This window comes from Panthera leo, chromosome D3 (assembly GCF_018350215.1).
Source record: "Panthera leo isolate Ple1 chromosome D3, P.leo_Ple1_pat1.1, whole genome shotgun sequence".
Taxonomy (NCBI): Eukaryota; Metazoa; Chordata; class Mammalia; order Carnivora; family Felidae; genus Panthera; species Panthera leo.
The window spans coordinates 36,186,435-36,210,391 of NC_056690.1; the positions used below are offsets into that span (position 1 = coordinate 36,186,435).

At 43.0% G+C, this 23,957-nt stretch overlaps 1 protein-coding gene across 2 annotated transcripts in view; it reads right to left on the reverse strand.

Moving 5' to 3' along the window:
• PTPRM (protein tyrosine phosphatase receptor type M) overlaps positions 1–23,957 on the reverse strand; it is a 789,396-nt gene that overhangs the window by 61,072 nt on the left and 704,367 nt on the right. For both annotated transcript variants that reach the window (XM_042910577.1, XM_042910576.1), the window contains 2 exons: positions 22,912–22,988; positions 20,130–20,166 (listed from right to left, as the gene is read on the reverse strand). In XM_042910577.1, coding sequence (XP_042766511.1) covers positions 20,130–20,166; positions 22,912–22,988 — 114 coding nt within the window. The remainder of the gene's footprint in view (positions 1–20,129; positions 20,167–22,911; positions 22,989–23,957) is intronic.

Consider the following 23,957-nt stretch of genomic DNA (forward strand, 5'->3'; position numbering starts at 1 on the left):
TGGTTATTGGCTCAGGTCATAATCTCACGGTTTGTAAGTTTGAGTCCCGTGTTCCCTCTGCACTGACAGCACGGAGCCTGCTTGGGATTCTCTCTCACTGCCTCTCTCTCTGCCCCTCCCCTGTGCTCTCTCTCAATATATTTAAATGTTTAAATTTAATGTTTAAAAATCTGTTTTTATGTTAAAACAACATGTTTAAAAATATGTTAAAAAACATTATGTTTAATGTTAAAAATTTTTTTTAATGTTTAAAAATGTTTAAGAAATGTTTAAAAATTTCTGAGCTCTGGGAAGCTTGGGTGGCTCAGTGGGTAAACGTCCGACTTCAGCTCAGGTCATGATCTCACAGCTCGTGGGTTCGAGCCCCGCATCGGGCTCTGTGCTGACAGCTCAGAGCCTGGAGCCTGCTTCGGATTCTGTGTCTCCCTCTCTCTCTGCCCCTCCCCCACTCATTCTCTGTCTCCCTCTAGCTCAAAAATAAATAAACATTAAAAAAAATTCAAAAAAAATTCTGAGATCCTAACCCAAAAGACTGATTTAATTGGTCTGGGGTGAGCTTAGGCCTGGGTGTATTTTCAAATCTCTCCTGGTGGAGAACCACGGATCCAGAGCATCAGGAACATTCGGCTCTACCTTCTGACCTATCAGGTGGTCTCATATGGAGGAGGTGAACTGTGGAACACCAAAGATTTGTTCTGAATCTACTAATTAGTCTAACTCTGTGTACCAGCAATTTGAATGGAGGAATCCCATTTCTCTCTGATTTAGAAGGAACTTCGTACATAAAATGTCATCTAGGAACATGGCTGTATCACTTCACCAAGGGGGCTCAGAGGCTATGAAGGTGATAGGGGTTTTTAATGTTTACATAACTACACATGGGTTAACTTTAAAATCAAGGGCATTTATAAGCATTAGTGGTTCGCTTGGGTGATTATACAAATGGTATTCTTGATGATTTTCTTACTTGCTGCCTTAAAAAAAAAGGATTGGGATAGACTAAAAAAAAAAATTAGGATAGAAAAATTAGACTAAAAAAAAGACTGGGCTAGAAAAATGAAATAGGTGATGTTCTTTTCAATGCTAAAATTGCAATCAGTATCCAGAGGAACTGTAACAGTTTGGGCTAATATCTGAAAATGAATTTGAACACAAAGATTATTCTGAGTTGATCCCAGGAAGAAAAAAACATGCAAGGAGAGGGTCCCCATCTCCCCCGGTGTAGTTTTGACTTGGTTTCCTGGTCTCTTCTCCCCTTCACGTGTGTGCCACTGTGTTGTCATTTGAGAGCAGCCCCCTTTCTGACACACCACATGACCTCCCTGATCTGGTGACCATGGCGGTTCACCAACAAAACTGTTCGGGGGTGGGCACTGGAGAGTTTTGTCCTCTGGACTAATGATGCAAGATATTTTCATGAATGTTCATTCAAATCTTGGTTTGTGTTTTCATGCTTTTTTTGGAGGGGAAGGGGACTAAAGGAAGAAGGAAGGCACCTGAATTTAAGGTTTTTAAAAAAAAATTTTTTTTTAACGTTTATTTTTGAGACAGAGAGAGACAGAGCATGAACGGGGGAGGGGCAGAGAGAGAGGGAGACACAGAATCTGAAACAGGCTCCAGGCTCTGAGCTGTCAGCACAGATCCTGACGCGGGGCTCGAACTCATGGACCGCGAGATCATGACCTGAGCCTAAGTTGGACGCTCAACCGACTGAGCCACCCAGGCGCCCCGGAATTTAAGGTTTTTAATGCAAAACTGATCAGTCCTGTTTTTCTTTTCTTTTTGAAATTATTCCAATTATACTGAATAATATATTTCAAATTATTTCCCGAGACACGAATAAATTATGACTCAGAGATACATGTCTTCTAACAAAAATCAAAAAGCATGCCAGAGGCCAGCACAGGACAGGCTTTACTGATACCAAGATCCACTCCCTTTGATTTTGGTAGCTCTTGGTGGGGTCTGAGTAACCCTGGTCACCATGAGCCTCCAGATAAATGCCCAGGATACAAGACGGTTATCCCTGGCACCTGTGCCCTGACAGAGCTGAGATTTAGGGTGGAACACCAGGGGAGAGTCAGCATTCCTCTGCCTCTGATGTCTGTCTCCCAAAAGCTGGTGTGGCACGTGCCCTTACCACGAGGACAAATATAGAGAGGTCACTGGGGATTGCTTCCAGGGTGGACAAACAACTAAACTCCTAAGACAAGGAATCTACAGAGGTAGGCAAAGGACTCCGGAAAACCTCCCTCGCTCGAGGGACGAACGGCTGTGAGCGACAGCCCCAGGATGATTTCCGCAGTTTGTGTCTGGGTGGGAGCCTCTGGGATTGCTGTGGCTGCATTTTACCGATGTTTGCACAACAGGCAAGAAAGTTCTTCCCAGCAGTTGTCCCCGTAGGGACTCAAGCGTGCAAGGGAAGGTCTCAAAATTTCAAGAATATCAGGCTGATAATACATTGTTTCCCTCACAATGGTGGACTCACGTGGACCTCTGCCGAGAAGAAAATGTGTGCAGGGGCCATTCCTACCACCACCGAGCCCGGAAGGAACAACAACAACAACAATAAAAAGGTCAGGAGGGACTAGAGCACAATAAAAAAAAAATTAAAAGCAATGACAAGCATCAATGAGACATTCAAGGATGGGCTCTATTGAGTAAGGTGAGTTCTTCAGTTCATGGAAAGTGAGTGATATTAAAAAAATCGTAATTTCTTCTTTGAGAGAAGACTTGTATCCTTTTTCTTCATGTTCTAATTTCTATATGGTGTGTTTTCTGTGTTAACCAGAACTGCCAAGAAATCAAGGTCCTTAAGCTCACAGTGGCATATTGGAGTTTTTTGAAGGGAAGAACGATAGTACAAATTCAAAATGTGATCCCGTCATGCACAGACTAATACCTAACCTCTTTTGGGCACCTGCTGTTTCTCAGGTCCCGTTTGACGTAGTTTAACGTGTAGTCACTCATTAAAAAGTAACTCATTAAAAAGACTGCATTCCAGTGTAACAGGTGCATGTTACTGGAAGGAGAGGGGCCCCGGGGAAGTCAGGCAGATTGTCTGAGGGCACAGGGCTCGTGGGTTGCAGAGCTGACATGTGAGGCCTTACCCCACTGTGTGATGCTGCCTCCGTGGCAATGTCAAAAGCGACTCAGAAGGGTTCTAACCGACAGGGGCGTGCGCGCAGTCATCATGATCCCGGCAGGAGGATCACAGAAGAAAACCCACGTCGACCACCTGAAAATACCTCTTCAAACACGCATAATTTTAATCAGGGTGATTCCTGCCTTCCAGCCTCCCATGGGTCCCCCTGCCACAGAATCAAATCCAACTTCTTGAGTATGGCCAGCCGCAGTCCCGTTCTGCACTGCCCCTACTTCTCCTAGGTCCTGAGCTGCCAGCAGTCGGGAGCATTTGCAGTGCAGAAGCCCTCCTCCGATTGCTATCCGTCTCGGCTTGGCCCACTGAAGGTCACCTCGTCAGGCAAGTGTTCCGAGACCCAAACCATGGCTCCCTGTTTCTTCAAACATTTACAGTCAGTTGTGATGCCAGTCTGTTCTTAATGTACGTCTTCCTTGGAGGTCTGTGAACGCGGACCTGCCCATTCGGGTCACAGTTTCTCTGTGCCCAATGGTCTCATACCTAGCTTGCTTCCCTCATTCACACCCCCTTGCTGGCCCCTGGTGGGAATGTGAGGGTGCAGCTTGTATCTATAGGTGAGCACCCAGCCTGCTCTGTGCCAGGCACTCTTTGAGGCGTAGAAGGTGTAAAATAAAATTCTTTGAGGTGTAGAAGGGGTGCCAATGTGAATTACAGAAGAATAGCCCCTACTTTCAAGAAGCCTGTAGTTGTAGAAGGTAGAGAAAAGTCAAGGACATATTACATTCTCATTTAAAGGGAAGTAAAGTAAGAATCCTAAGATACCTGCATTTCAAACTGAGCTATGCACACTTCTGGAGACAAATGGAGATTTTCCATGGGGTACGTGATTAGTTTTAAAAGGATTCATTTCTAGATACTTAAGTCTATACAGACGCCATCAACACTGATCTCCCCAAGAAGGAGCCCCCATGCACAGTGGGCTTTCTTGCACTTGACAAAACTCTCACCCATCTCAAAGACTACTGTGGGGCACTGCTCAGGTCTGAAACAAAGCAACTGACTGAAATACTGACTCTGAAAAATCACAGGGCTTCCTGGCTCCTTTCTCTGAAACAAATTTCTATTATGGGTAAAACTTGATGTTAGAAATGGAGTATTTTTTTTAAATAAAGAGAAAACTTTATTTGTTAAACAATGCCATTGAAACCTGTATTTGATCATAGAAGTCGGGGTGGGGCGCCTGGGTGGCCTAGTCGGTTAAGCGTCTGACTTCAGCTCAGGTCGTGATCTCATGACTTGTGAGTCTGAGCCACGTGCTAGGCTCTCTGCTGACAGTTCAGAGCCTGGAGCCTGCTTCAGATTCTGTGCCTCCCTCTCTCCCTCTGCCCCTCCCCCACTCTCGCTCGCTCACTCTCTCAAAAATAAATATTTAAAAAATTAACAAAAAAAAGAAATCGGAGTAATTTGGTACATGTTGGGATGCTCTGAATTCAGAACACTTGAAAGCAGTAGAGGCTGGTAACACTTATTCTTTTAAACGGAAGTGGAATGGGGCGCCTAGGTGGCTCAGTCGGTTGAGCGGCCGACTTCGGCTCAGGTCACCATCTCGCGGTCCGTGAGTTCGAGCCCTGCGTTGGGCTCTGTGCTGACAGCTTGGAGCCTGGAGCCTGTTTCGGATTCTGTGTCTCCCTCTCTCTGCCCCTCCCCTGTTCATGCTCTGTCTCTCTGTGTCTCAAAAATAAATAAACGTTAAAAAAAAATTAAAAAAAAAATAAATGGAAGTGGAATGTCTGGCTTGAGTGCCATATTTTTCTGGATGAAACCCGTGGTTGGAGGTTTCATGTGTTTTCTTTCAGGTTAGATATGCTTAAGTCTATAAAGCAGTCAAAATATATTTATCACATATCATAAAATGTTTATTCTAGTTACATCAGTCCCCATTTCATCTTAGAAAACATTTAATACTATCTCCTTTTAACAAGTAGGGAGTCCAGCTACCAGAAGGTCAAGTCCAGAGGGAGCCGCTCAGCTCTCCTGCAGCAGGCAGACAGATGTGTGCCCATGGTGGAGGGACCCGTTTTATTTACTGACCGAAAACTCTCAAGAAACACGACTATGTCGAATCTGAACAGCAAACAAAGAGTAAATAGAGAGATAACGCAACGAGTAATGAGAAAGGCACATTTTAAATATCTTAGTCTAGGTGTATCAAAAAATGTTGAACTGTTCCAAGGATGGCTCCCTGGACATGTAGGTGGCTGGCAGAGACCAGCAGTGGAAACGTCCAGGCAGTGTGGAAATGTCTGGAATCCCAAAGACAGTGGTGGCATGGCTCCACATGGTGATTCCTCCGCAGCGTGTGGAGTATGGGGGTAGGGAGGTCAGAACAGTGGTGGGCAGGGTGACCGGCCTCCGGATGGCCTTGCGCAGCTGGCACACTCTGGGTGACCTAGTGCAGAGATGGGGATCCCATCTGAATCAGACCGGGGAGACGGGCTGCCCTTGGAGGGCGGTTGTGGACAACACTGAACTGGATTCTTGCTGTCCCTGGTGCAATGGAGCTGAGGGCCTTGGGCTGGAAAGTAAAGGGGACTTGGGAAGCAGGATGACAAAGATAGTGAACAATTAAATGAGGGGCAGTGATGAGCCCCTCGGGCCAGGTGTGTCTTATGTGTACTGTCGTTTATGCATCTCTGCAACTGTGTACTTTTCTATTTTAAGATGAGAACCAGGCTTAGGAGAATAAGTGCCTATTTGTTTGTTTGTTTTTAGGTATTTTTGAGAGAGAGAGAGAAAGAGACAGAGCATGATAGGAGGGTCGGGGAGAGAGGGAGAGAGGGAGACACAGAATTGGAAGCAGGCTCCAGGCTCTGAGCTGTCAGCACAAAGCACGACATGGGGCTTGAACTCACAAACCACAAGATCATGACCTGAGCAGAAGTTGGATGCTAACCGACTGAGCCACCTGGGCGTCTTTGAAGCTGGGATTCCAACTCAGGTCAATACAATTGCACTTAAAAAAAAAAGTTTATTTATTTTTGACAGAGAGGGAGACAGGGCATGAGTGGGGGAGGGACAGAGAGAGAGAGAGAGAGAGAGAGACAGAGAGGGGGAGAGAGAGAACCCCAAGCATGCTCCGCACTGTCAGCACAGAGCCCAATGTGAGGCTCCATCCCATGAACCGTGAGACCATGACCTGACCTAAAATCAAGTACTGGATGCTTAACTGACTGAGCCACCCGGGCGCCCTGCACTTTTTAAATTTCAGAATGACCTCAACAGACCGGGGCGGAAGGCTCGTTTGTGAACATCAGTTCTCCACCTATGTGACATGACTGGTCCTGGGCGTGGGAGGGGGGCTGTGTCTGGTGTGGGGTACACACCGAATGGTGGAAGTACAGAGGGAGAGGGCAGGGAACCTAAGGGCAAAGTGGCTGCAGAAAACCGAGGAGCCCTTGCTTTGGGCACTGGCCCGGCTTGGGCTTGGTCAAGTCCTTCAGCATCCAGTTCATTCCATTAGGACAGACGGCCACTGAAGGTGGAATACGAATGTGGAAAAAGACAGGCCTAGGATTTATGCATTTATTTTAAAGCTCTTGCTCGTAAATAAAAGTGGTCCTAAATTTTTGATCCATTATTGTTATTGTTGCTGCTGGCAATAATCTAGAATAAGTATTATGGAGTCAGTTATTCAACATTCAGAGCATTAGATGTCCCTTCAGTGGTTTCTGAATAAGTTTTTATTAGAAAACTTTATGTGATTTTTCAGTATGATAGTTCTGTAATACATCTATAATTTTACATTGAGTAGCTTTTCATTTGTAGCCGTAGTGAAATGTAAAAGGTAAAATATGCCACCATGTCTTACGGACTGAAATCTGCCTCGTGTATCACAAAAACGATAATGGTGACACAGAAAACAGTCAGCTTCTGCATTAATAATCCTTAACAATACTTACTTGATAGGTGCATTTGCTCTCCCCTGAGGCTACTTATGTTAAAATCATGGAATTTTTATGAATAATTTTTGGTTTCAGCTGCAGAAAGTGGAAACCGAAGTTGAGACGGCTGGGTGCATGAGATGTGATTTGCTCATTTTCCTGAATTGCTAAGAATATCGCCCCCTCCCAGATATTACCGTTTCAAAGCAACAACAGAAATCAATGAAAAAATTAGGAGCAAACACTGAGGACTGTTGTGTGATGGGGAAAACTTGGGAATACTTTCTTTAACTAAATTCAAAAATATAACTGGTGGCAATGATAAAACAGGATTTCCAAGGATGGCTCTTACGGGAAGCATTCTCTACGCCCAGAATTAGAGTTCACAATGTTCAGCAGCCTACTGGAATTTTCACTTAGTGACAGCAAAAGAGAAAATAGGCATAAAGTACACCTTTTTAGAAGTAGTGTCAAAAGCGATGACTTAAATCACGCTGTTAAATAGCGTGCGCAGCTACTGATTTTGGTGGTTCTCGCACAAAGATAGATCCCTTCTTACCCTGGAGGAGGCTTCCCCACTGTGGGTCTTTCCCCTTTGCCTGGCCCACTCAGGTTAGCAGCTGCTTGCCAATTACCCTGTTTCTTCTAGATTGGCTCACAGGTGCGTGCTCCTCTTACAACCTAAAAGGAGGCACACGCTTCCTGCCATATCCATGAGCAACCATCCCATTCCCTAAAATTGGCCTTTCAGGCGGAAATCAGAGAGTGTGCCAACATTAACTGTGCAAATATTCAGGGCTTTCCCTAGATGATTAGCGTCGTGGAATGTTGGCTTCCAGGTGCATTACTAGAACATATGCCATCCTGACTGGACCCCAAAAGGTCACGTCGGGTTTAACTAAGGGAAAATTGGTGCAAACCAAACCCTAATGGACAGGCCGCACGCAGATTCTAAAAATGCCCGGGAAGCCTCTGTCTGTGGGTCATAAACCTTCCACCATCATCTCTTTATTTTTGGTTAGTAATGTGTCTTTTGTCTTACTCACTTATTCGGTTTAAAGAGTTATGAAATATTTAACGACAAAAAGTATAACGAATGATACAGTAGATACCCTTTGCTATGTCTTAATAAAGAGATACATTTAATCGGTCCCGATTTTCTTCCTAAGAAATACAAGGCACTTGGTATTTTAAAATTCTAATCTCTACCTTCCCATTTTTCATATTCGTATTGTCTAGTACCTCAGTTCCAGTATGAGTCCATCCTACCTTCTTTGGTCATTATTACAGTTCCTTTCTTTTCTGTTGTAAATTTTTACATACCTTCACAGTTTTTGTTGTGGTTTTCCTTAATTTATCCCTGCTAGGATACAATTCCTGCATTTCCACACCAGTCTTAATTATGTCACAAGTCGCAGCAAAAATAAAGAAGCACGTTTTTTTTTTTTTTTTTTAAAGGAAACTGAAAACAAAATGAGTCAGGTATTCTGAGTGCTTTCTTCCTTTTCCCCTACCAGGAATTTTAAGACCTGAAATAAGGAAATAAATGAAAATAGTGGCTTTGTCACCTAAGTTTGTCATAATATTTTTAGAAGTTTTCTTTCCCTAATAAAAGCCACACGTGTTAAAATTAACCTAAATAAAGCATTTCGAAAAAAAATCTATACGATCACCCTTGGGAGTCTTCAAATAAGTTATTTTCGACACACAAGCATGTACACACTTTTAACCATTTAGATAAATTTGTGGAATGATAAAATACCAAATCAAGTTTAAAGAATAGCTTTGGCTTCTCTCATACCACATATGCCATATGATGACTTAAATTACAATCTTGGGTTTTGCTAAAGAAAAAAATACCAACATATTTTTCTCTATAAAAATGCTGGCACACAAACTCAAAACTAAAAAGGTTTCGAAAGTGATCGAAGTGTTCTAAATGTGAAGCAAGCGTAGAAAAAAAATCTGTCTATATGTCAAACCTAAGTGGAATAAGGTTGGTCTAATTGTGTTGCTAGGAATTTTGTTTTGGAAACGTGTTAATAAATTATTGGTGAAAAATTTTAATATCCTGTTTGCTTTCCCCTGGGTAAGTAGTGAGGCTTTGGGTGTGGGTCAGGGTAGAAGTCACCTTTACCTGAAGCCATGGGGAGGATTATTTGCAAGTGTAGTGTTTATGGTTTCTTGCCTGCATATAAATATTTCACTGGGTATCTCCCTATATTTTAAGGAACATAACCATGGGGTGCCTGGGTGGCTCAGTCAGTTAAGCGTCTTGACTCTTGGTTTCGGCTCAGCTCATGATCTCACGGTTTCATGAGTTCGAGGCCCCCATCAGGCTCTGTGCTGACAGGCTGTACGTTGCTTGGTATTCTCTCTCTCCCTCTCTCTCTGCCCCTCCCCTGCTTATGCGGTCTCTGTCTCTCTCACAAATAAATAAACTTAAAAAATATTAAAGAGCATAACAATGATACTGTTATAGAATTTAAAAAGAACAGTAATTCTTTAAACTCATTGGACACCCATTAACTATGGACTCCTCAGTCCTTTTCCTAAGCTGACACGCAGTGCTTGGGGACACCTGCATTTCCTGGGAATTTGCTGTGTGAACTGGATCTCAGAAGTGGTCTGCAGGAATTCCTTTTGCTTCGGCTCCACACTGCTCCTGGCTCTTCGGTGCAGATTGTAACTGACCACTTTTAGGCATCCGGTTAACCCCTAGCGGAGCAGAAGATGGTACCCGTCTAACCAGCCCCACCCAACGTGCAGGTTGAAGGAGGCCAAGAGCACCCATCTTTCCCTTTATTTCCCCCCTCTGCTCCTCTGTCATTGTTATTCTCTCTTCCACGAGATCATTTCTCAGCCCCATTGTTCTCCAGGAGTTTCTCAGCCTTACAGAACTCCTCTCTAAAATATCCTTATGTATTCTTATCTCAGAAAGTGGTCTGGACAAAGCCTGTTGCGAAGAAACCTGTCTGGCCTTTGCAATATGGCTGTTTTCACTGATTACAATCTGACCCTCTGTGTGCTTCAGGGAAGCCTTCAGAACACCAAGGCTGGTGTCCTTTGCTGCTATTGGAGCTGCTCAATTTCTGCAAGACTTCAACAATGGAAGGAAAATCGATTTCTCCAAGCTTGTGATACAGCTTATTGTCTTTCCAACCCATGTCTGTCTTTTGTTTCAAGATGATGATACTCTTTGCACTTTGGGGAGGATGCAGGATATTGGTGAAAATGTAAGTGGTTCCCTTTGAGACATCCTTCTGGAAGGAAGCATTAATTCATGTAGAATTATTCATTTTTACGAAAACTATATGGGTACACACTATTCCTGGGTTAAACCTGAACTGCCTATGTGTTACTGAAAATGTGTCTCTTGGAATTCATGTAATGATAATGATAAGATAAGAATCATAGCTCATATTTATTGAAAGGTTGCTCGCAAAGCTGGCATCTGAGCCTAGCCAGCCTAACTCTGGTATCCACGCTCGTCAGCCTCTCTTTTCCACTGCCTCTTGGACGGGAGAAGTCTTGTCCTAGTTACTGACATAAAAAGTGTTAGTATATGGAAGGAATTTTAGGACCCCAGTTTCAAAGATTTGATTGTGGCCATGCTGCATAAGCAAAGGAATATGTGTGAATAAAACCAGCAAGGGGGTGACTCTTAGCGTGACTTGTACCTAAAACTAAAATGTTCCAAAGCATTTCCGGAAACTCCATTTACCTAGATGGAACCATTATGTGGATTTTGTTCTTTGGGGATGACAGCCAGCCCTCCTCTAAGAATCATGCCTTCCTAGCAGGTGCATAAACATTTTCGGCTCCCGGTGGTACCACTGTGAATGGGAAGGCAAAGGCTGCTATTATTCCTGACAGGGAAAGCTGAACGCTAAAGGCAGACAAATCAGATCTGAGTGACAGGGGTAAAGATTAGGCCTCCAAAGAGAAACTCTTATATAGAAAAGAATGAAAGGGTTGGTAGGCAGCGTGTGGCAATAATGCGCTCTACACTGCAGAGACAGAGGCCCCGCTACCGGAGGGACCTTCGGTCCTTGATCCCTGGGAGGGCTTGTATGGCAATATTGCCTGAAGAGCTGGGAAGAGGCGCATGAGAAAGTGTTTGTAGCCTCAGAAGGGAGGAACATGACAGATGTTCGCACCACACGAGCCTCTTGCTGGCTGAGTCACAGAGCATTCATCAGGCCTGTCTCCAAAGAGAACCCTCATAAACTCATCTTGAGTACTTGTTCATTCTGTGAAGAGGGGAACAGAGAGAAGGCAATCAAGGAGAAAAAAGAAGAATGGCGGCCCTCAGAATGGAGGGGTTTGGTGACCCACAGGATCTGGCTGCCTTCTGTCAAGGAGACATAAAGCAAAGGGAAAAACCTATGTTCATATGCTTCAGGGGCCACTGGCAGAGAAATAAAAGCTTTCATTAGTCTCTAAATCCTTTAATTAAGCTTTTCTCAGTATACAAGTGGGATCTGCTTTTATTTAAGGAAAAAGAGAGTAACTCTAATAAATGAATAAAATAGAGAGAAGTTGATTCCCTAGACATAGCTCAGTGTAGGCAATCTCAAATTTTCAATGGCAGCATGGGGCACTGCATGAAGAAATTTCCAGAAGCATCCTTTTGAGTAAGAAGGCAAGAAACAAAAGCAACTTGCGATGGCCAGAAACTTCCTAAATTGTCTGCTGCAAACTTCTTCAAAACTGTGTCGCTGTGTGACACAGGAACCTGATCGTGACAGGAAAGTGGTTCCAGTTCTGCACTGGGTCTCACTTTTTCACCTGCTATGGAGGATGGGTGAGGGAGAGAAATAGCCTAAAGTCGTTCCCAAACCTGGTGTTCTTACAAAATCACAGAGTAGCGACGGTTGTTTATTTATAGACCAGCACGATGTAATTCCTGAGGTCACTGCTGTATTCCCAACACGGTTGTGAGGCAGACACTTGGTAGGTTCACAGAAATATTTGTACAATTTTGGATAAATTAGGTCTGAGAGCAACGTCTGCTTTGAAAGGGTCCATGATGTTGCGGGCCCAGGAAGGCAGCACCAGGGCCTGCAGCCCTGGGTATTCAGCCAGAGCTCTGTATTTTCAAAGGGCTGATCCTGGAAGAGAGATGTGACCTCCTATTGTTTCTTCGCTGTTGAACAAAAAGGCCCTCAGGAGATCAGAAACACATTAGGTTTCCCCCATGTTGGACACTGCATGTAAATGTATGTCATCTGCATGTAAATCCGCATGTAAATCTATGTAAATATGAACGTCAATCCACACAGTTTGCAAATACTTTTGTGTACATGACTCATTGGGACAATACGGACGAAAGTGACTTACATCAATTTTTGCTTTAAGGCCTGTTTCAATGACAAAACAGGGGAGCTGGGTTTCAAGACTTTTACAGTTTCTATCAGCTTGATAAGATTCTAGAATTTTCTACCTCAAATGAACACCTGTAAATTATGCTTACAGATTTAAAAGGCATTTGAAACAATCCAAAACTGAGGGCTTGCTTGACAGCAGCATCATTTTTCTTCAAATTATTCTGTGTTAATTTATGTTCCATTACTCGAGGGACCTGTTTGCACTAAGGCATCTATAACAATAGGGTGGATGTCACCTACTGCAATCTATTTTTGGTTTTATCTTTTAATTTGCAACCTGTCTTTAAACGTTCTCACTACTAATGAGCGAGTTTATTAAGAGCATAGGGTGAGAAATGTCTATGGTCTGACCTTTTGGTTAATTGGCCAGTCTCTGTTGAAATTAATCTGGTGAAGAAAAATTATAGTTTCAAAGGAAGTTTGTAGATAGGCTGTTAATTGCAATTGTTCATTTTCCCTTGGAAAACTATGCATGGAGAGTAACATGCAGTGGACCCTGCATGGAGAATTTGGCACTGGGAATATGGAATATGTAGACCTCATGAGGGGTCCCTGTCTGCCCAGGTACAAATGACACATCCTCAAAGCCTCCCTATTTCAAGTTGACAACTAGAGAATCCTCCATTTTACCAGGGAATACTTTTAAATCAACCTCAAAGAGGATATAGTAAGTCTAGAACTCATTGGCAATATGGGAACAGCTTAGCTGGGCAGAACAATGTCAGGTAATGTACACACTGGTATTTGAAAGAATAAAAACAAAAGTTGCTTACTGAAGGCTTAGCTTTTGATTAAAACATTTTTTTCCTCTTTCAATTGTACTGTGAAATAATTTCAAGGGTTCATCTCCATCTGGAGGCCAGAATGCAGGAGACGAGAGCTTATTCATAGAGTGTGTAGAACTTGCATCAACACTGGGAAGTCTCTGCCCCAAGTATGAGTTGCCAAGGAGAATTAAGTATACCTATTCTAAGCACCATTATTGACCGCTTCAGAGGCTGGAGGGAGAATTTGGAATTGGGAAAACAGAAACCATATTTATCTTTCTGAGAATCCTTATTTAAAATGTTCAGACCACATGGGGTATGTGGCAGAAATGTAGAAGAAAAACAGATCAACGGCAAACAGAAGGAAGTCACTAGAGCAAAGCTTCAATTGTAGTGCGGTAGTTGAAGATTGGGTGCTGTTTCTGCTATAAACCTTCGTTCTCCGCATTTTGGTTATTTTCATGTAGAAGTTTGCTCCTAGCTCAGTCTCTGAAGGACATTATTTTTAGGCTTCTCTTTTTCAAATTATCAGTAAATAATAATCATGGACAAATAAAATTGATTATATAAAGTGCTTATGGAAGGTGGGATATGCAGAAGTAGGGTCAGGGCAGAGAGAAGCTAAGTTGTTTAACAGAATGGACTATCTCCAGAAACACTGCCTTGATTGGCTGGCACATCGGAAGAAAAAGTGTTCATGAGAACTGGAGTTGACCAGCTGTAACTCTGGAAAGAAAGAGTCGCGGATGTTGGAGATCATGGTCCCCAAATCCACCCAGGTCAGTAGAAGCTGTGTCAGGCTGACATGAGATGTCCTTCTTGTCTGGTTGGAATGTTCTACTGCCTAACTGGTGTCTGGCCCAGTGACTCCCAATTCATTCATTTATTCATTCCTTCCCTCACTCACTCACTCTTGTATTCTCACTGGGCATCTGCTTGGTGCCAGCTCTCCAGGCAGTGGGTATGTGCCTGTTGAATCAACAAATGAACTCTGTGGCCCTTCTTCTGATGCCAGGACACGAGGTAACCTTCTGCCAAGGCATCTTCCTCTTTAGCTGGCCTGCAACACAGTTCTGTCTGATGGACAGTGGTATCTCTCATGGTAAATAACTATCCGGTAACTGGTTTTCTATATCAGTTCTTGTGGTCTATGCCAGTGTGACTGGCATCCTGAAATATGACACTGAGCATCCAGAGTCTCTGTGAACAAAAGATGTGCTAACTTCAGGTTGTTAAAATCCATGCATTTTACTCTTCTTGAGTACAGGTGCCTTGACCCCCAGTTTATCATTTATTTTGTCCGGGATTGTGCTAATTTGACAGGCTTGGCTACCCCACTGGAGCTCTGATCTCAGCCTTGATCTTGCTGCCACGTAGAGTCTCTTTCTCTCACCATCAGTGTTAGCTCCTGGGCTAGTGGGTCTTCAAACAGGTGCCCAGAGGCCTGCTGGGGAACAGGGAGACTCTGGACTCTCAGTGTCCTATTTCAGGACATCTAAGAAGACAGTTTTAATGAAGAGATATTTTCAGATATGACTGTATCATAGGAAATTTACTTTTTTGGGGGAGGGGGAGCATCATAACTTAGAAGGAAGGTTCTCGATTATGAGGGGTGAGCTTCAGAACGTGAGAAAGAGCACAAGCCCTGAGCCTCTTCTTGAGGGCAAGAATCACACGGTATAATGCAGCTCGAAAAGGAGGAAAAACAGCCAGGACCCTTGTGGGCTCACTGCAGGCACTCAACTACATGTGAGTTCTGTTTTCAACCCCTCCTTCTCCCCAGGGCCCTCTTTCCTCTATTTATGAAATGAGACGAGCAATACCTAAATTAGAGGATAGAAAATTAGTTATACCACAAAGCCTATACTTAATAGGCACTTAATATTTATGGAATGAAAGGACAAATGAAAATGCTGCGTTTCTAACTGTATTATATGAAGCAAAACTACTGATATATATTTATCACTTTTTATTAAATGAGAAGGAACACACTTAAAAGTCAACAGTTTTGAGACTACGATATATTTGATATTAGAAAAGATATTTTAGTTGTATGCAACTTAGATTGTTGACAAAAATAAAAGCTACAATAGCAACACGGCCCTTATTGTTGCTTGAGTCATTTGTTTCTACCCCTAACTGTTCCCTTTGTTTCCAGTTTTCTCTGCAGGCTAATTCCATACTAACTAATCTTAAAGCACTGCTTTCACCACCACGTGGCTCAGAAACATCCTTCCTTTCCTTTCTCTGCCCTTCATTTCATTCAATAATACTCCTCATTCACAGCCTTTTAACCAATGTCCTCACCTTACTTGTCACTCTTTCTTACGCTTGTAACTCAGGGCTTTTTTTCATCTCGGGCGTATGGATTTTTTTCAGGCTGGATTTAATGGTTTGTGAACACCTGCATGTCTACGTAAAATTGTGTGTATGTGGGAGTTCTTCCTGAGAGAAGACCCATTTCAAGAAGCGACCAAGAAGACCCAAGATGCCATGGAGGTGAAGACCCTTTCTATCCACGGTCAGGTCTCCCTCGTGCTCTCTGCCAGGGCTCCCTGCTCCTCCCTGACCTTGGTAGCCTACCTGCTCATCCTGTCCTCTTCCTCTGACAAAGGAAACTTCTTCAAGTATGACTGAAGACCTGCCTCCCCCACTCACCCCACTGATGCCCTTTCTCCTTTCTCTGGCCCCCAGAAATCCCAGACAAGTGCTAGTGCACCACCACATGACTATGAGGTGCTCCCCAGATTTCATGATGCCTGTCGGCTCCCCTGAAGGAATTACAAGCAGGTTCTTCTGTCAGGATCCTCTGATATTTGGGTATACCTCCAGCCCACAGATGAGCCGGGTAGTGAGGAAGAGGGACAGGCCATATCCATCACAGACTGATAGCATTTCCTTCCCCAACTACCTGACATCATCTTTCCTGAGTTTCTAAAGCAAGAGTCTTGAAGTCAGTTTTAAAAATAAAACCAGGGGTGCCTGGGTGGCTCAACTGGTTAAGCGTCTGACTTCGGCTCAGGTCATGATCTCATGGTTTGTGAGTTCGAGCCCCGTGTCAGGCTCTGTGCTGACAGCCCAGAGCCTGGAGCCTGCTTCAGATTCCGTGTCTGCGTCTCTTTCTGCCCCTCCCTTGATGGCGCGCACTCTCTCTCTCTCTCAAAAATAAATAAACATGAAAAAAATTTAAAAAATAAAACCAAACAATAAAAAGACACTTCTCCAGGCCTCCCTCATTTGCATACCACATAGCTGGCAGGTGTTCTCCTGAATCATTTTGCAGGAGCAATTCTCAATGTGTAAAGCTTCCTCCAGCTCATGGCCCACACTGTGGTCTCCATGGGGTATCCTTTGATAGTGAAATATGATCAGTTCTGGGTAATCCTACCCACCTGTGTGCTCATCTGCCCCTCACTGACAACCCTGCTTTTGAAATCCCAACTCTGCCTTGGCCTTGAGTACAGACATACAGTAACAGACATGACTTACTCTTCTGATTCCTGGTATGCCAAACCATAGATCCTGAATGCTACAATTATATTAATGGATTGTCAGGCAGATCTGATGAAGTCAGTACTGGGTCATTAATATATTAGTCGCAGATAGAAAACAATTAAACGGAGTGGGGACAGGAAGAACATACTGAAAAAAGCCACAGCTCTGGCTTTTTTATGGTCCCTTCACTTTGCAGAAACAATACCGTTATCGTCAAAGGTCAAAGTCAGTTACTGGTACAAAAGTCAATAAAGTGGAAGCAGGGGAAGAAGAGATCGAAGAGATAAATTCATGACATGTCTTCTAGATTGAAGGGACTTGGTGAAAATCTACATATTTTAAACTCATGGGAATAAAACTGGTTGTCGCTAAATTGGAACATTCATGTAGTTTCATGGGTTCCTGCTATGAACAGGTTTTAAAGAATTATATCAGCACACAATAGGAAAAAAAGAACAAGGAGAGTTTTTAAAATTGCATCTGCTTGTTAGACTTTATCATCCATTTTGTTGGATTCTTAGAATCAGACGCTTGTGGGTCTTTCTTTCTTTCTTTCTTTCTTTCTTTCTTTCTTTCTTTCTTTCTTTCTTTCTTTATGAAGGCGATCCATAGGCATGTTCTAACTGTCCTTGCCAATTACTGCAGAGGATCAGAAATCTTTATTACTGGCAATCTGAGGCTATCAGTTACATTATGTTTGTGTAATATACTAGAAGAAAGCCTCTAACTTTCTAACCTAAACATCATGGTCTGAATACATTACTCTTAATATGATGCGTACTGTCTTGATTGAATGTTAGACTAAAAACATTTGCTCATTTCTACCCCTTGCCCTGAGCCAACAGCAGTGATGTAAGTGTTGCCAGTTTTCAAAGTGCAATCTGTAGATCACCCCGCACTGGCAAAGGTGCCATGCTCTGGTAAACAGGGCATCATATAGCATCCTTCTCCATTAAGGGCACTTGGGTGGTCTACTGCAAAGCGATTACATTTGCCATTTCTTAGCTGCCAGCAAATATATTTACTCATTAACACTTGATGGGTTGAACGCTCCTGAAGAGGGCTACTGAGCAATTAAGTATGATTCCAACTAATTCCGAAGGTACCAGAAAGTGGCTTCTCTAATGGTAGTTTTCTGCAAGAATGATCTCCCTCAGAGAGAGAGAGGGGCAGAGAGGAAGAGCAAAGGAATTCCAGGTAAGGGGCCACATGTAGGACTTTGGGGGTTTCAATCTCTACTTTGGCTAGCTGTTGAGTAACATTGATGTAGAGGTCCTTGACTTTGAAAATTCAAATAAGATTTAACTTTACATTCACGTTATTTATAGAAATGTGGGCTGATAATCAAGAACTCAGTAGTATTTTGTATATTTTATGATCAAATTTTTGCATATATTTATAAACACTGTTAGTTCCAAATTATCAGCACGTTTATTAGATCAGATCTGTTACGATCCTTACTTTGGAATATTCTGGAATCCATTAGTAGGGATTTAAGGAACTAACAAAGGGTTCCTCTAAAAGCATCAATGGACTCAGCTTAAAAGCAGCAGGGTATAGGAGAAGGCAACCAGGACTGGACTCAGAGCCCCCGGACACACGTTCTTGTTCTGTCCCATCAGGTGGGAGTTTGTGTCAGGTATTGCAACTCCTTAGCAATTCCTATGTAAAGGTCTGTCTCCTGCCAGTTCAAGCTGGGCACTCCCCATGTGACCTTTCTTCTGACTAGCCAAGTGACCTTGGAAGGAGCCATTACTGACTTCATTTCAGGGAAGGAAACATATTGAAGGTTAAGTAGGTCACCTAGACCCAGGCATAGAATCGAAAATGGTGACATGAGACTGCGGACTCTACTTATGGTGCTACCCAGGTACTGGCCAAGGCTGTCGGGATTAGGACAAGGTCCCACAGTGCCATTTCAGCCATACTTGGAGCTTTTCTAAACCAGAGCCCTGCTGTCCAAAACAGCCAGTAGGGAATAGCCAAATGAAGCTATTTAAATCCATATTAAAATCTAAAATTCGGTTCTTCATTCATAGTAGATACTTTTTGCGTATGTATTAGTGGCTACCATATTGACCAGTGCAGATACAGATTTCCAGCAGTAGATAATTTTAGAGTGTCTACGTGTCGCTACCAATTTGACCAGTGCAGATACAGAAGATTTCCACCAGTAGATAATTTTTGAGTGTCTATTAGTTCCTACCATACAGACCAGCACAGATACAGAAGGTTTCCACCATTACAGAAAGTTATACTGGATAGTGTTGCCCTAAGTGTTGGAATTCTGATCACTGGCTACAACCTATGGCTCATTAACTGAACCTGACCTCAGTCTTTAGCTACTTCTTTCTCCTCACGGTCCATCAGACACCTCCAACTCTCCTGCCTCCAAACCTAGACTTTCCACAATGTTCTTGCCATCCTTTATTCTCTTGATCCTTGATATTCTGTTGGGCACCACCTGCCAATCCCTGACCATTGGCAAGTCATATCCTTGTGATTTCCCGGCTCCTGTTTCTGGGATATGATGCAATACTGGAAACAATGAAAAAATAACAAAATGAAGAGAATGCATGCTCTCAACCCTAACTGGGTCCTTCCTGATTCTCGGCATTTCTTCAGTTCATTTAACAGATGCAATAACTCATCCCTTACGATGCCTCATTCCCAACAACCTCAGCCCTCTCACAATCCTATTCTCCATAGTCAGTGTCCTGGAAAGACATCACAAAAGCTCTTGCCATGAGCTTCTCCAACATTTTCCTCTAGGTTTCTTCTTGTTTCCTTTAGCCAAAGTGATCCACCCAGTGCTTTTCACCTGGGAGTACTGATTTCCTACTTTCAGATCTTTGCTCATGATGCCTTGGCCATTTAGAAGTTTTCCTCCCAAACTCACCTTTACCACAAAGCAGTTTATGGATCATTCCATCTGAAAGTAACTTCTTTCTTCTCCAAGTTTCCCTAACATTTTCTCTGCACCTCTCACATAAATTTCTAACTGGTGTTGCTTGTAATAATGTACAGGTCACCCCGTACCTTCCCCATCAAACCACAACCGATGTGAGAGACAGTAATTGATGAATTCAGCTTGCACTCCCGGCAGCAACTGGCACAGGTCTTTGTATAGACTGTACTCAGCACAGATTTATTATCTATATGCCTAGTTATGAAGATGTCAGATTCACTCTGAAGGCAGACAGAATTAATCCAATAATGAATTGATGAATACACTTCTAAAGATCACAACATCAGGTTCTAACTAAATGATCACAGTCTGATGGGAAAACAAGGGTGTATGTGTTGATGACTAGAACTGCAATAAATGGGGCTAGAGCAGTGGGGAATATCATTCTGGAGGATGACATAGGGACGAAATGACAGAGAGTAGACAAACAACCAAAGAAAGGCATCAAGGCTCTAGCAGACTTACCTTGGGTAGCGATATAATGATTGGGTCGATGATAACCCTAAAAATAAATGAGAAAGAATATTTGACAAACTTAAAACGGTAAGCAGCACAGAAGTCGCCCACTAAGTTTGCCAAAATGAATGCACATACAAATACCAACAACCGCACCGGCTGAAAGTGAAATGGCCAGACCCAGTACCGCTTAGTGTCTCGTAAAAAGCAAAGGGGGATCAAAGCTAACAGTTCTGTGGCTCACACATGGGGTGGGAGTAACTTAATCATACGCCGGCTATGAGACGATGGGTGAGCAATCAACACTAACAACTTATGGATTCTCTGAAATAACACGACCACGACTCTTATTAGATTGCAAACAGGCTGGGAATGTGCAATAGGATTTCATGTGTGTTCGGGATGCCATTGGCAACGTGCCAAGGCTTTAACACACATCCTGTTCTACCGGTATAGGCAGCTACATCGATAGTCATACTGAACGTCATTCTGAAACACTGCTAATGCCATGACACGCTGCCGTGGCAAGGGCCAGAAATGCAACGAGGCAGAAATTCTGCAAGGCCCCTTCCTTTTATCGTGACCCTGTGAAGGAGGGGAAAAGATGAAAATTGAGACCAAATACAGAAGGGAACAAAGAACGTCACAGGATCAATATCTGGGGAAGATAAAACCAATTTAGAGAAAATCACACACAGGTAACATAATATCGCCACGGACCTTAATATTTTCCATTTCTGTTCCCCGAGATTACCTAATATAGTGTGCCTGAAGCCAGATGGGAAACAGGAGAAACTTGGAGAGGAAATACAGATTTCTCAGACCATTTCAATGTGTATCTGGTAGATTTTTTTTTTTTTTTTTTGCTTTTAAAACAAGTCATTGATAATGAACAGCAAAAGCAAACACATTCTTTTATACAACTGACCTGCTGTGGGTATAGACTCTTGACAGATATTAAATAGGATTATGAAGATAATCACTCATGTCTTGCCAGCTGATAAGTTTCACAAAGCAAGACCCTGTCTGATGTGCGGCTCTGTATGTCAGTTCTAGCAAGGTGCTAGGAGATAGGAGGAGCTCATCTATGAAACGGAAATAATCCATACAGTCCACGAATGACCTATGTTGCTAAACACAGTGGTCATTTCTCAGTCCATTGTTTTTGTTTGTGGTCTGAACCACACACAGTGAACACTCTAATACGTACAACAGCAACTGACATATAATACAACACGTGGCTCAATAAAATCTCATTGACTGAGTGAATAAAAGGGCCCTGAATATTGACTCTTTTCTCTGTTAAAATTAAAACTAATTAATCTGGTATGTTCATTACTTTTATGTCTTCCCTCCTCTGTAGCTCTACCTGCCCATTCTTTAAAGCTAAGTTAAAATCACTTCCGCCACAAAACCTAATCTGATTACATTTACTCCTTCAGGCAGTGATTCATCAAACACTTATTAAGTGCTTACAGAGTTTCAGGGCTGTGCCAGGCGCAGGGGGTACAAGATGCATAGGATACAGCCCGTGTGCTCAAGAGCCCCCAGGGGCTCTAGGAGCTGGGACTGGACCATGAACAGGATTCCCTTGGAATCTCCCAAGGGAAGGAGAGTTATAGAGAAGACGTTTCTTACTTCAGCTTCTAAACTCTGAAGTCTTGGGGAGAAGGCAACAGGTCTTGGCCACCTCTGAATTCTCCCACAAGGGACTCACTAAACATCTACTGGATAAAGGAATAAGCGCAAAGTATTTTAGGAAGGAACTTGGCTTTAACAGAAAAAGATATCTAACTTGGGCCGTGTGTGTTCTGGACCATCATCCAATGTGGCAGCGTAGGGGGCTTCATTCGAGGAATGGGATACGAATTACTCTTCAGACAGTCCTCCTGTAGGCCCTACCCTCAGATCCATAACCAAAGTGTCACAACCTTTCCAAGCAGTACTATAAATAACATCCTTATGTTTATTTTTTAGATAACTCTTAGAGATTGTGATGCTAGTATTTTTAGTAGCATCTGAATTATACTCAAGTAAGAAGACGAAAGAACTCACATGTATGGGTAAAGCCTGTCCGTGGAAGTACTAATGGACTAGAAGGCAGTATGATGGCCAAGGCAAGCACAGCGTGCCCTGGGAACTGTAAGGGAGCAAAGGTCTGTTTCACGTGAACCTGAGCCTTGAAGGTAACAGTGACTTTCCCTTCATTTTCAGGCTACTTTTGAGTTCATTCATTCTTTCAACTGAAAACATGCTGTCTCCTCAGGAATTTATTCTAATGTAAGACATTAAGTTAACATGATGCAGGACGAACAAAGAAGCAGTCTTCAATAATTAAACAGCCTACATATTTAATGACATGTCTTGTGTGCATTCGATGTCCTGGTTAAACAGCTGCAGACTACTTTGAAGGCAACTTAAAAGTGCAGTAATGACGAGAGATCGCAAATCATCGAATTAGGAATTAAGAGAGTTTTATCTTATTAATATGTAAACAGATTTCTTTTAAAGTGTCAAATAATCTAAGTTGTTGACAAAAACATGGAAACACTATCCTTGGTCCACAGCAGCACGGAAGACACGGAATGTCACAGAGGAGTTCAGCAGCCAGTAGGCCGACTTGAGAACAGGAGTGGCCATGTCTCCACCGTAAAGTTCTGCAGGCTGTGAAGTAACGTTAATGTGTTTGCTTCTGGATTTGGAGCAGTGAGCGCCCACCAGTACCATAGCAGACACACGATGTGGAATGTGGCAGAACAGTTGGGTTTACTGACGGTTTCAAAATACGTACATCGATATAATTTCCATTGATGTAGTCGGAGTTGGTATCTCCTTCTATGGTCTGTAGTCTCACCCGCGAATGATCATCTGCAAAGGGAAAATAAAACAATGATTTTTTAAAAATGTTTTAATGAAAAAAAACCTCCCTGCATGAGCAGGGGAGGGGCAGACAGAGAGGGAGACACAGGATCCTTAGCCGGCAGGCTCGAACGCACGAATTGTGAGATCATGACCTGAGCCAAAGTTGGATGCTTAACCGACTGAGCCACCCGGGTGCCCCAAGCAAACAATGAATTAAAAGCAATCTGTTGGGCTGCTTAGAGCCCCAGAATGCAAGCACATTACATAGAGATCATTCACATCCATGCTGCTTTACCGATAAACAAAGAATTAAACACTACACACCTACTACACTTCCTATTTTGCTCTTGAAGCTGGGAAGGATTTAGAATTATTTGCATTTTGCAGCAAATATCGTGAAGTTATTCTTTGATCATTTACAGACGCGCTGCGTGGGTAGAGGTTTGAAACTTCTACATGGAGTCCTATGAATCACAACAGAATTATTTCTTGGACTGAACGTAGAGCAAGTTCACTAAATCACATACTAACCCTGAGATTTTGAAGGCTTCCTATGGCACCCACCTTGACAAATGATGGCTATAAACCACGGCCCAGCTCTCTGGAGGTGCGAACATGGACCTACCCTCAGTTGTTGTCCCTGAATTCCCTACACCGCTCTCTGCACCATGTGTGTGAGGTCCAGAGTCAGGCATGTGGGTCAGAATCTCCACACTTGTGATTTGGGACAAGTTACTAGCTCTCCCTGTGGTTTAGTTTTCTCATCTGTAGAATGGGGATTAACAGTGCCTGCCTCACGGGACCATTGTGACCATTAAAACAAAATAGAAAAGAAGATTAGAAAACCACCTGGCATATAGTAAGTGATGGATAAATGTCAGTTGTTGCCCTTTTCATGTGCTGTGGAACAGACATGCAGGCTATTCTCACGATCTGTACCGCTGATGCCCACACAGGTGGTAACAACCCAGAAAT